Raw genomic sequence first — 14,355 nt, forward strand, 5'->3', positions numbered from 1 at the left:
ACAATAAATAGTTCTAAAATCAGTGTTTTATTCTTGCAATAAAATTGTAAACGGAAATTAACTTTTTATGTTTAAATTTAAAAAAGGGGAACTTTAATACAAGTAAGTACATTTGCTATTGGATTTAAAACAATTATTTTAAAATATCAACATTAATGAAAATTTAATTTACTTCAGTAATTATTTTAACTTTAAAAAAAAGTATTCGTATTCGCATACTTCAAGAAGATATACAGTGCAGGTAGACATTGAGCTCAGAGCATTTTCTAATAAAACAAACAATAATAAATTAAACAATAAAAATGGGAGTGAGTCCACCCAGACACTGGCGCATTTCACCAATTTTATTGTAAACACAGTCATCTTTAAAAAAAACTACAATTACATTTCTTAGAGAAGTCGTATTGCTTTAATTTAGGTTTGATTAAAACAATTATTGAAAAATGACAATGTATAGGTACATTTAACTAAAATAATATATTTATTTCGAATTAAATTTCTCTTTAGCCTTATCGCCTAAAACAGCACCCTTTGAATTAAGTTATTTTTATCGAAAGATGTCAACAACTGAAATATTTTAAGCAAATAATAAGTTTATATCAATTAATTGGACAATGTTATGACAATTATGGTACACTTACCTGTTTACCTAAACAAAACAAACATTCTTAGACCACACAACATATTTGTAAACTCTATTTATTTCTTACGCATATGAAAAATAATACATCTGCTCCAAATTTAGGTTTTGTTCTTGAAAATAATAATTTCTTTTCAAAGGATGGTTCAATTTCTTCGGTTAAAGTTTTGAAACATTTTAAGCAAATTTTAAGTTTCTATCAATTAATTAAAAAATGTTATGGCAATTATGCTACACTTACCTTTCTCCTTAAAAAAAAACCTTTGACCTCAAATATATTTGTGAACTCTTTTTATTTCTTATGCTTATGATAAAAATATTAACTTTTTAATGGATGGTTCAATTTCTTCGGTTAAAGTTTTATTATACTTATCTACGTATCTACATCCCCCACAACACCGTTTTACAAACGTGTTTTTGACATGTTCCTAAGGATGACATCCTTCATCCATTAACATCATAAATTAATTATTTAGAGGTTCCTGTTATATTTTAGCTGGAATTCCTAGACTAAAAGGGTTTTGTTATGATTTCATTACGTCTTCTGTAAGTAAGGAAAGCAGGCTGCTTTTACCCTTTGTTTTATATTTTTATTCTACCTCTTCTATTTTTATTTTACCTCTACAAAACTTAAACAAAAAAAAATAATTTCCTTAAATTTAAAATTATTAATTTATTTTTCTTTATTCTAATTCAGACCGAAATAAGTAAAATGACGATTTGTTACAATTTTGAAAATTACCTTAAAATACACAGTTTGTATTTTTGTGTTTGGTTTAACATTTTATAGACCAAATTTACGTGATTTCTAGTAACCCATTCACGAAGGGAATGAGGACCCGACTTAGTCCAAGTTGTAGAAAGTGTCTTATACGACCTCCAAAATAAGCTGTGTGGGTTATTTTCAATTATTTCATCTCTTCATTTTGTGAAATTTTAATAAATGCATGAGTCTATAATATTTGTATAAGAGAAGCACACATTTTAATTGGTCTACATGATTTATTATCATGCACTTTACTTTACAATTAAATAACAATATATTTATATTAAAACTACTACTTAGTATCTACATCCTGGTCGCTCAAAACAGCCGAACTTCTTCAATTGAATACCACTTCGAATAGTTCTTCTCCTTACTAATTAATTTCTTTCCAACAATATTATACAAAAGAGCCGAAATCCGTTGGAGTTGAAAAGTTTGCTTTCTATATCCCTGAAAGACATCGTCCCACTTTATTAACAGGTCAGCCAGCTTTGGATCTTTGGAGAGGGTCATTTTTTGAAAATGAGTATTTAAAAAAACCCCAAACCATCTAAGAATTCGTAAATCATCATCAATCTTATCCGGACAATCGGGTCTTTCTTCCAGACACTGACTTTCACTCGTAATTAGTGTGTATAGATATTCCAACATTACCAAGGCTTCCTCATACTCGATTTCTCGCGAAATGTGTGAGCAAATAATTTTACAATCAAAGGAACAAGAAAGAATGATGTTTATCAAATCGTTTCGACTTTTAACACTTTTAGTTTCGTATGAGCTTTCCAGAAGGTCAATATTGGGTAATTCGTTATCATCATTGGGAATATCAACCTCCATATGGTCGCCATTGGTTAAGGGTTTTTCAGAATCTTCCTGATTCTCATTTGGCGTTATTTTGAAATCCTTCAGGACATACTTTAAAGTTTTAACTAAAATTCTCTCCGATATATTGGTGTACCTTCGAAGGCATACAGCTATATCTTCGACCATGTCCGCCTCAATTAGCACCGACAGAAGCTTTTCGGTTATTTCGTGCTCACTTGCACCACAGAGTTCTAGCTGTTTTGCTATAATTTGTACTTCTTCACTGACAAATCCAGTATCACTGAAATTGGCCATAAGATTAACCTCAATGTCTTGAGAGGCTGATTCTATTTGCACTAGTTCGACTTGAACATCTTGATTGATAAGCCTATTCAATTCCTTATAGAACTTTTGATCATCCTCAAAGGGCACTGTTTTACCATCTGCAACTTTTTCAAACTTAACAATTCCTTCATTCTTCTTGTTGTTTTCTTCTTTTTGTTTAAAATTTCTCAAAGGTTTTTTTAATAATGGTGTTTGATTTTCAGCTAAGCACAGATGCTCTTCCAGATCTTCTTCTTCATTTACAAACTCAGCAGCAACAGATGCCGAAAAGTCATTGGATATTTGTGATCCGACCAAGTCCGAGAGAGTTTCTTTGCTCATTTGATATGATACAACTGATAAGTTTTGTCCCATTGCCAGGAGTATACTTGATCCAACCAACCACAAACGGGAATAGTCGAAGTAAATTTTGAAAAATTGTTTGGCTTTGATGACTTTGAATTGAGTGTTGTAGAGGAGAAGCGAACCACCTTCTTGTGTGCTATTGGCGCCATAAATGGCTACACAATGTTTTGATAATCCGAGAATGGTTAGAGGTGTATCGACTTTGAGGTCATTGAACATCGAAACGAATTGTCCCGGAGAATTACGGCTGTACAGAAAGTCATCGACGAGAAAATTTCCCAGAAATACTCTTCCATCAGACCCTGGAATAAATTTGAGGGGAGAGTTACAAATAAATAAATAATTGGTGGATATGAAAATATATTTTTTCCTCTAATTGTTCAATCCCTGGTGAAGCCAACTACAAATAATTTGTACGGGTACTGCCTTTGTATTTTCTTGTCATGAAAAGTGCATTTAAACTAGACAAATCTGACAAATACCAGAAGGATGAGGCTTGAAATTTCTACGTCAATCCAAGTTAGCATTTATAGATAAGCGTTAGAGAGCTTAACTGGACATAAACACCGGTAAAAGCAAAGGCTGCCCTCAGCTTAAACACCGTGCATCATTCATAAAGCTATTGAAGTCCCATATCCCAAAAACACACTTTACCATTCAAATATAAGAATTGAAAAAAAAAAACTTACAAATGGTGAGCAAAGCTGGCGAGCTTTCTCCTTCGATCACTGAGTATCCAGATACAGAAACACCTTGTCCAGTTCGATTAAGAACTAATTTTTTGCTGCTATCAATTGGTTTAAGACCAGATGAACTTATTTCCACTGTTACGAGTTCCAATGGTTTGGATTCTTCCTTTTGGAAATAAGTCAAGAACTTGCGTCCATCGTTTGATTCGACTAGTTTTGGATCAATTATGGGTACTGTTGATAGCATCTCCATTTGAAGATTATCTCCGGTGTGTTCTTTTCTTGACTGTATAGCAGAAGATAGGTATTCACATGACCCATCGGCATACACAACCAATGTTTCATCCAAACTATACACCAGTTCAGCTATATTCTTGTGGAACTGCAAATTAGAAAGTTTATAGGAAATCTTATAGTTCTTAGCATAACGCATTAACTTACTTTGAGCTTCTTGCACTTGTTAATATCACTGACATTTTCGTCCCATAGCCTAAGAAAGCGATTGGCAATGACTCCAACGTATTGTTGACTCTTGTGATCGTACACCACTTTGCTGGAGAATTTTTCAAGCATAGACCAGCTTCGGATTTGCTTCTGAGTTGATATCTTGAATGAGACAATAAAAAAGCTCTTGAATTAGCACCTTTCTTTTGAAATGTATCATTTAATTTACTTTTATCACGATGGCTATGTTCCGACCAAGTGTTGCAATAATATTGCCACTATCGCTATCGGGTGACAGGCCCAGAAATTCTTTAGTATCATGTATGGGACACAAACTATAATATGCTATGAATTTAGTCATGGCTCCTTTAGATTTTTGTCTTTTAGAAAATTTATAATTTACAATAATTTGAAAAAGAATAAACGCCGCGAAATGACACACGTGCTTTGCTTGTTTATAAATTTTCTTAAAGCGAAATGACGTTTCTCTCTCCGTTTCCAGGCAATTGTCATTTTGACAACTGGAAATTTCTTGTTTTGTTGATACGAAAAATGAAGCCACGTTCATTTGAAAATAGACGTGTTCATGAAACTGAGATTACATGGGAAGATCTTTTTTGGCACTTTGTTAGTTTTCGTTTGTGAAGGACCAAAGATTTCTATAGTTTGATTCCCAAATTATGAAATGACTTGGCTGAGCTATTTGGATTTCTAGTTAATTTGACTAAGCATTTTAGGAATTACCTACTTTATTTGGTAGGTTACAAACAAAAAAAGGTTTAAGCTGCTATTGAAATAAAGGTAAAGGATGGAACTTGCTATAATTTCATAAAGAGTTTAAGGCTTTTTGATTTTTTTTTTACAAAAACGTCATTTTGACAACTTAAAATAATTGTATAGATTTGTTTTATTTCAAAATCTCGGCTGTGCAGCGTTTTTGCCATAGAGAAAATATATTATCTAGAATCCCGATCGGTACCTGTCCTACCTGAAACACCATCAAACTTTATTCGAGGTGAACTCTCTCAAATTCGCTATCGGTGAACACATGCGAGTGGTGAAAAAAAGCAAAATGGGGGATTGGGCTAAAAAGAAACTTGGAATGTTTGTGACCTGTCAAAAAGACAATTAATTTTGCAAAACAAAACAATTGGTTTCTGATTTTAAAGTAAGTTTTTGTTAATTGTTTTGATATTTAATATAATTTGATATTTTTCAGATCAAAAACCTTTATAATGAAAAGAGTATATACAAGTTTACTTCACTGAATAAAAAGGAAGTCAAATTGCAGCGAAAGAGGTGCAACAATAATCGATTTATTTTATAGTCTGTTTTCATTTTAGATACTGCCAATAACATACCATAATGCAGGAAACAATTTCCCTGAAGAAATCTGGAAGACAAAGCAAACAAGGCGCTGATTTGCAGGCAAGTTTTTTGTATATTATATTTCTCTTAACAAAATAATATCAATGTTTTTAACGACAGATACTGCCCATTGTGTTTGTATGTACATTTCAACGGCATAGCTCCCACAGGCGTTGGCGGTGTCACCATCTCTACCAATAATCAATGCATTTTTGAATGCAACGGATCACTTTTTTGAACTATGAGTTTACATCATAGTTTTTTCCCCGCTGTTGAGCAATATGGGCACAAATTCCATAACAACTACATTCATAATGGCTTGCTCCCATAAGAAATGCACGGGACAACTAACACATGCTTATCCTTATGGACAAAATCCTCTCAATTTAGCTTGTAGGCTGAAAGTCTGGATCATAGACACACCATATAAGACTACGTATGTAAATACTCAAGGAAGGAAACAATAATTCAATTAAAATATATTTTTTTGGTAATTTTCTCAAGAACAAGAAGACATAAAATCATCTAGTTTTCAGTTTTTGATCAATAATAAATATGAACAATGAATTCTAAAAACAATAATAGATAATTTTAGTTTTAAAAATTACACTTCAAAATTTGTTTTACCTTTTTTTCCCAAATTTTGAGCTTAAAACAATTTTTTTCAAAAACTATGCAAATTATAACACGTCTGTTCCATTAGTAATTAGAAAATATGAACCAAAATATAATAACGAGCATTAAGCACGATCCTCTCGATCATAAAATATGATATTTAATATTATGTTACATTTCAATACAATCACAATCGATTAATAAATATTTATTTAAAAATGTAATATCTCAACGAACTATTCTAATTTGCATTGTTTTGACTTGATTTCAAAAAAAGCTAATAGACAAAACTGTTGGCTTTCAAAGATGTATAAAACTTAGTTGTAAGTATTAACATTATTTTGTTTCCATTTAACTTACATATTTTTTTAAAATGTCCCTACCTCCTAAATGGGAGGAAACAGACCCGCTCCCATAGTAAAAAATACTTATTTTTAACTGTTCTATACAATTCCGTCATCAAACTTTCTCGCCTGAGTTATCGTACTCTTCCCAAAAAATGCAATAGCTAATGTCTCTGTAGCCACTAGGTGCCACCCCTAAAGAATTTCTCATCACTATTCCTTATTTTCGTGGTGAATTGACTTTAGAGGGTGGTGAATTGATGTTAGCAGTGGTGAATTGATGTTAGACCTAAGGGTGCGTGCAAGTAGACGTTTCAGCTTGTAGGCAAACCAGATTGACAGATTTGTTTCCGGTGTTTATATGGTCTGGATTCTAGATAATATATTTCTTCTATGGTTTTTGCAATTATTTCTCCTATTTTCAGGTTCCATTTGATTTTTGGTTACATGGCATACGTCTTGTTTGGAAAGTAGAAACTTTTTCAAACAAGTTTTAACTTTCTAGATAAATGTTTACAACAAATAAACTTAATTTTACTTTACTTTAGTTGCTTACTTGATCTTCACCAAAGTCTGCCTATGCTTCTTACACCCAACGCTCCCAAAGCTCCGCCTGGTAGCACATTACCACCGGCAGCTTTGTTCGACTTCAGCCTGGTGATAACTATTTTGATCTAATTTAAGTCAGGTGGGTGGTTTGATTTGTTGAGCATGTTGTCGGGATACTCTGGAATTCATACCTGTTAATAATGGAAATAATCCATATTTTAAGCATCAACTTCGCCTCCACAATAGTATTTCCTTCATTGTCTTCGCAAGCCCCAGGACGGCTTGTGAATTCTGATGTTTTCTTTTTTACTCCTGTGTAGAGCTACGCATCTGTCTCCTTCTAAAACATTTGTGATGATGATAAACAAATTTTCAAGTCAATCGATTTAAAATCGTCTGAGTTTTGAGTGTGGTCAATTTAACTTATTTGTTTGCAAAATACATATAATACTAACATTCGAAATGAACAATAAATGTTGAATATTTTATTTGCGCCAACTTGAACACAAGAGAAAAAAGTACGTTACATATTATGAAATTCAAACTAAGACTTAAAACTTATTTAAATATGCATTTAAGACACTGCCTTCAGCTTCATCAACCAATTATAGTCGGTTCAATGGCAACTTTTGACTCAACAACTGCCACGGCCTCATCTTTAGCACTTTGTTCAGACGTCGGCGGCGCCAACGCACCTGCCGCCGTTGATGGCTCTTGTTTTATTTCTATTTCAGAAGGTTTTTCATCGTGAGAAATGGTCACATTTTTATTTGGTTCCTCAACTATATCTATTTCCATAGAAGTGTCCAATTTTTTCGAGTTTGGCTCTTCCTTCTTGGCAATTGCGCTACCATCGGTCGATTTAATAAACAACGAATTAACTCCTGTTGTTGCTGCCTCCACGATAGCTGCAGCGGAAATGTCTTCATCATCCTCTTCTGTCTCTGACTCGTATTTCTGAAAATAAAAGTGTGAAGAAAAACATACTCTTTAAAATAAAAACCATTCGCGCAAACGCTTTACCTCCTTTGAAACGTGAACAACTATTTGTTATTTTGATATTTTCTTTAACATTTTTAACTCTGTTATTAGTTCGAATAAAGCATACTATTTATGCATATTATAAAAATCTGTTATTTTATTCAATTTGATCGAAATTGATTTGCTTCACGCTTCTCAGCTAACAACAACACCAACCACAACAACAACAAAATATTTTAAAGACATTTTTATACATGATTGGAATTCAAAATTTAAACTTACCTTCTGAATGTATTGTTTTTTGGTTGGTAAGCTTATGTGAAGGACACAAGTAGCATCTTCAAATATATTTGGCACCGGTTCCTGACACACTACGCCACTTTTTTCAACTCCGCACGCACGGAAGAGTATTTGTTTCTTGTCCTCGAGAATGTGTTTCCTGCAGTACTTGCAACTGGGCATAGTTCTTTCGCCGCATTTCACACCACCTTCAGTAAAAATGCACTTAACAAAGGGCAGACCTTTGGAAACATTGCCATCGTTTGTTTTAGCACGCTTTTCTTTAAATTTTCTATGCAACACAGCTTCGATGCCATGACGTCGATGGTAGTGATTAAGTGCTTTAAGTTTTTCGTACAAACTACGTTCGCCTGGTGATCGCTTTTGTTGTTCATGAATACTGCCTGGAATAATAAAACAATACAAACACGACTTATGAATATATTTATTTTGCGTTTAATTGTTTTTATTTTAGATTTGTATATACAAATGAGAATTGATAAATTTAATATTTCCTTAACTCGTAATAGAAATTGTTAAGGAGTATAAATATCTGGAAATCTTGATAGTTTCTAACTTGAACAAAGAAAATTAACTAAAATCCAAATTATCGGAAGCAAAGCGGGCTGTGTTGTGCATCGAGAAGCTACATTATATATTCAGTCTTTCAAACTCGCAATTCTGTTTTACGGAGCACAAGCATGGCAAAAAGTTTCTCCGCCTTTTTTTTTAAATACCTTCCGACTATTACGAAATTTATAAAGAACGTATTGAATCAATTCAACATAATTTTATTCGCTTTGCCCTAAAGGGTCTTTTTGTGATAATCCTTATGATCTGCCTTTCTTTGAACATCGTATTCTGCTCCTTGTAATGCAATTTCTCCATCAAAGGCGTATTAATAATGACTTAATATTTCTTCATGAACTCATTAATGATGAAATTTATGCACCTTATTTACTATCTTGTGTACATTTGAATTACCGATGCGGAACTCATCAGATGCGTACTTTTGACTATATACATATTGTCTTACATAGAACTAACTATGGAAAGAATGAAGCTTGTTCATCGATTGATTTAAATTTAAATAAGGTGGGATTGAAAGCATTGTTTAGAACCAGTGTTCCACTATCGTAAACGTCTATGTTTTATAACAAACAAGGTACGCAAAGATGTTTTCAATTTCCTGTTTTTTCCAATTCTCAAGAAGTTTTAAAATACTTAATTTAGAGGAAATTATCAACATTTTAAATGAAGAACGAAGCTGGGACCTTCTTTATGAGTACTTACTGGATGCTTTTCGTAACAGAACCAGAATAGTTAAGGATGCATTTTTAGTGGACTTCAAGTTCGTGTTCATCGTAGGCCAAACCAGAGCTCGATTCTTATTTTTACAAAAACTCGATTGCGAACCTGGCGCCGTTAAACTAGTTTTCTCGTTCTAAATTTACATATAACCACTTTGCAACTGTTACTGAAAATGGTATTCTTCACCTAATCGATATGAGCAGACAAAATCATTTCTATAAGTACATAATTTAACCATAAAACTAGCAACTCAAGGAATTCCCTTCAGCTTACCCTGGGACTTATTCTAAAGATCTACGACCTATAAGCCTATCATCATTCCTTCAAGCCTACTGTAAATGTTACACACCTTACATTCTCTCCATCATAAAGAGTTCACTATGGTTGCTTTCCTTGACATTGAAGGTGCCTTTAACAACGTGGACACACCTGCAATCACATCTGCACTAACATCTCTAAATGTAGAGAGTTCTCTTCGGTAGTTAATTCATTTAATGCTTACTAGCAAAATAATTAACTCAAAACTGGACAACTCTTCTGGCAGACAATTCGTTAGCAGAGGGACACCGCAAGGTGGTGTTCTATCCGCTCTCCTCTGGAACCTAGCGGTAAATGAAATCTTCACTAGTCTGGATACGTAGGATTTTAGAGTGATAGCCTATGCGGACGACGTTGCTATAGCAGTTTCAGGAGAGCATCTTAACACCTTAAAAGAACTCTTACAATATACTTGAGACTAAAACCCAAACAAAACCGATTTAATCTTATTTTCGAGGAGATACAAAATTCCATTTGTCAACCCTCTCTATATTAAAGGAATCCAATTAAAATTCTCATACGAGGCTAAATACCTAGGTCTTGTCTTAGATAACAAACTAAATTGGAAACACAACGCACAGGAAAGAGTCAAAAAAGCTACTATAGCTCTCTTTTCTTGCAAAAAAGCTATTGGTGATAAATGGGGCTTAACACCCAGAATCACGTATTGGCTATACAATACACATAGGTAATAAGACGGATTTTAATGTACGGTGTAGCAGTATGGTGGACTGCTTTAGAGAAAGCTATAAACCGTGATAAATTAAATAAAGTCCACCGTTTAACTTGCCTATGTATAAGCGGACAGCTCCGCACGAACCCATCTGCGGCACTGGACACCTTACTCTACCTAACACCTTTTGACATATTTAGCAAACACATAGCTGCAAGCCCTGCTATTCGCCTCAAAACTTCGTCGTAGTGGGCTAACAACAACATTGGTTACACCGTAGTTCTTGGGTATTTAGAATCAATTCCAAAGCACACAGACTATACCATCTCCCAACTGCAATTCAACAGAAATTTCCAGATTTCTATACCTCCCAGATCTTTTATTCCTGGAAGATGGTTCGGTCCATTTTTATACAGATGGTTCAAAAACAAAAGAAGGGGTTGGTGTAGGTGTGCACTCTGAACGACTGATATTAAGTCTCTCATTCCGCCTTCCCAATCATTGTAGCGTGTTCCAGGCGGAACTTTTGGCGATAAAAGATGTCTTGTCCTGGCTTAAAGAAAACGTGATATCAAGAACTGATATCCGTATTTTCTCAGATAGTCAGGCCGCTATTAAATCTCTGGACTCTGTCTCTACAAACTCTATAACAGTCCATAACTATCGATTATCTCTAATGGAGATGACACAACAGTTTAATATTCTGGCCAACACTGGATTTAAAACGTTCGAGGTGCTTGCTATCTCTAAGCAGATCGCATATAAGCTAGATAATAGGTGTAACTGGATACTGTCTAATAGGAAAGCACGCCACGCTACTAGACGTATTCTGAAATGACTTTTGCAAAAGCTGTATGGCCGAGGAAGAGGAGGAAACAGTTCTTCATTTTTTCTATACATGCCCTTCTCTGGCTCGAAAACGCAAGAATTACCTAGGAGAATTCTTCTTTAACGATCTAAATCATATCAGCATATTCAGCCTCTCACGTTTCGTGAGGGACTCAAGCTGGTTCCATTGAGCTTAGGAAGCCTCAAGATTCATGTGATATCACAATGGGGAATTTAATTGGCCGAGTGTGTCCGTTTCCATCTGGGACAGCCACTTTAACCTAACCTACCATGGGACTTAGCTTCGTACACAGATTCGTTCTTTCTTTCTTTTATTGGGATTTTCAATTAAAACAAAATTCTCTTCAATTTTAAACAATCTTTTTTAACGATTTCACTGAGGCTTTCTTACAAGGAATATGAGAAAAAGAGCAATTGTTTGGAAACATAAAAGGATCATTATATATTAGGGATATTTCCTTACGAATATTAAAAATATCATAGGTTACTTCGATTTGAATTTTATAAGTGATGACAGTGAATATGAAATGAATAACTTAAGCCTTGTATTTTGCCTTAAGTTGCAAACTCAGATACCTTAAGGTGCCACCGATACCTCCTCACTTTTTTCCTAATGCTTTTAAATTAAGTGTACGCTTGTTATTGAAAAAAGAACTAAGGCTGTTGAAATTTTAATTGTTTTGTACCTTCTGAAAAATCATGATTTCAACCTACAACATTTTAACGAAATTCTAACTACCATATTATTTTGCCTATTAAAATAATTGGAACTACTACTCAAGGTAAAAATTAAAGGGGGTTAGTATGTAAACAAATTTCAATCGATAAGTTTGTCGCGAAGGTTTTAATTAATGCATGATTTGTTTCAATTTGTAAGTAGAAGAAATGTTTTTTAAACTAAAAGCTCAAATAATAAAAAAAATTGATTAACCCACATTTGGTGGACAAAAACAAACACAAAAACTTACACAATGTTTCTCTTTCTTTGCGAATCGAATGCAAGTACCTTCGGCGCTTTTCCTTTAAAATATGATGCAATCGATTAATCTGTTCCATATACAGATTTTGTAGGTTTATAAGTTTCTTCTTTGATATAGCAAGAGCTTCTTCGTTAGTGTAAATGCCAGCATGTCTGTTAATACAAAACAAAATCAACACATAAAATCATTCCTTTGATTAGTTGTTTATAAAGCAAAATCCCACTTAAGCAAATCCTCATCCTGTGAATCGACACTTTCGTCATCTGAAATATCCCACTCGTGTCCTTTCGACGTGTTTTGCAAAGTAACTGGTTCCACGTCCGTCGAACTGTCCGAGGCATAGTCGAGAATTCGTCGTTTCTTTTTTATCAAACTGTTGACAGTGTTCAAATCTGAGATTTGTTCATAATTTACTGAAAACATACAAAATAAAGTTTAAAAATATTGTTTTATAGTAAAACTTCTCCAATATCATTTACCAAATTGTTGAATATTTGGAGAAACAACATCGATCTCTTCGTCGACTTCACAGCTCGGCGGCGGTGGTGGCGAGGATGGTTCGATGCTTAAATGGTGGGACAAGCCATTCAAAAGCACTTCATTGGTATCAACCTGCTTTAACTTTCCAATTGAATTGCGAGTCGTTGTCAATTGCGACAGACGACTATGTTCAAAGCAGTAAACAGTCATAGAAGGATCCTTCTTCCTGTCGTGCTTCGGAGTTGCCTGAGGGCATTTCTTGCCATTGGAAAAGGTGTAGGCACATGGTCGGAATGGTGCGCGGGGATCTTTTAATATATGACGGATGCAAAATTCATATCCATCTAATCGCGGTATGGAACACTCGTATGTGGGGTTCGAGCAAGCTTTGGATTTCTTTTCAATCTCTACGTGAAGTTGTTCACGTAATTCTTTCTCTTGATCGAATAAATTGTGTTTCGAAGGTAACTCACGAGTTTGGAGAACTGTGATTTTTTCCATCTTATTGTGGGTTTGTGTTACACTAAAATAGTAAAATAATATTCAAAAATTTTATAAACACCAAGAGCGCATGAAATGGCGACACAACACACCAAAAACACACGCGAGCGATAAGCAAGAAGAAGACGAAGACGACTTTCCCAGTTTGATTTTTGTTGTGATTTGATTTCGAGAAAAATATTTGTGGGATTTCACTTCGAGGGATGTGTTCGATATCAACTCGGCTTGAGCACTGCCAGATACAATTCAAGTAAAGAGGACTTTTTCCTATAATTTTGAAGAGAATGCCCAAGTTTAAGGGTATTCCCATACGTGTTTTATTCCCGTAAACCTTAAAAAACAAAAATGATAATTCCCAGATAATAATTGATAAAATGAATGATAAGATCATTTTGTATGTATAAAACTTCAATATATTGCTCATTTTCAAAATCAGAGGGAGTATTTTGAATTTCATCTTGTCGAGTTTCATGAGACATTTGAACCTAGAACTTACCCCGAGTTAAATAATGAGCCACTTTTATGCATTTGGCGTTAGTGGTGCGTTTACGTTGTTCTGCTCTCTAAAATTTGCAGGAAAATAGGATACAGAATATTAAAATAGCATTATTTGAGCAAAAATGCAGATTAAAGAAGGCAAAATGATGCATTTGTAAAGAAGAACACGTCCACCTTCATGGAGTTATTCTTTCACTTATTAATTTTCTTGGAAGTTAACTTTCCCAACCTACATTTGTTTAGAATTACAGATCCAGATACATGTAAATTACCCCATAATACTTTTTGTATAGATAATTACACCTTTGTTACAGAAAATCCACTTTCCTCAAATATAAGATTATTAAACCAGGGTAAAACCATGCAACAGCCGTTTTAATATGGCCCATAATCGCTATACAAGACATGAAACGCTTATAGATTTACCTACTTTTTTCTTATGTCTGTTTACTTTCCAAAAATGCGTTGTCTCTTTTCTTTCAACTACAATTCACACTACTGTATTATTTGAAACACAAAATAGCCATCTGATCGTCATTATGGAAACTTACAACAAGATCACAGATTGTTCTTATA

At 34.0% G+C, this 14,355-nt stretch overlaps 1 protein-coding gene across 1 annotated transcript; it reads right to left on the minus strand.

Annotated features, from left to right (window-relative positions):
• Positions 1-1,601: 1,601 nt before the first annotated feature.
• LOC129945302 (nucleolar protein 11-like) lies at positions 1,602-13,495 on the minus strand. The gene is made up of 9 exons (XM_056054957.1): positions 12,780-13,495; positions 12,524-12,713; positions 12,289-12,452; positions 8,173-8,573; positions 7,508-7,866; positions 4,263-4,554; positions 4,031-4,195; positions 3,590-3,971; positions 1,602-3,202 (listed from the first exon to the last, which is right to left on the minus strand). Exons 1-9 carry the CDS (start codon positions 13,279-13,281, stop codon positions 1,725-1,727), a joined length of 3,933 nt encoding a protein of 1,310 aa, XP_055910932.1. The 5' UTR covers positions 13,282-13,495; the 3' UTR covers positions 1,602-1,724.
• Between the last annotated feature and the right edge of the window lie 860 nt (positions 13,496-14,355).

This window comes from Eupeodes corollae, chromosome 2, assembly GCF_945859685.1.
Source record: "Eupeodes corollae chromosome 2, idEupCoro1.1, whole genome shotgun sequence".
Taxonomy (NCBI): domain Eukaryota; kingdom Metazoa; phylum Arthropoda; class Insecta; order Diptera; family Syrphidae; genus Eupeodes; species Eupeodes corollae.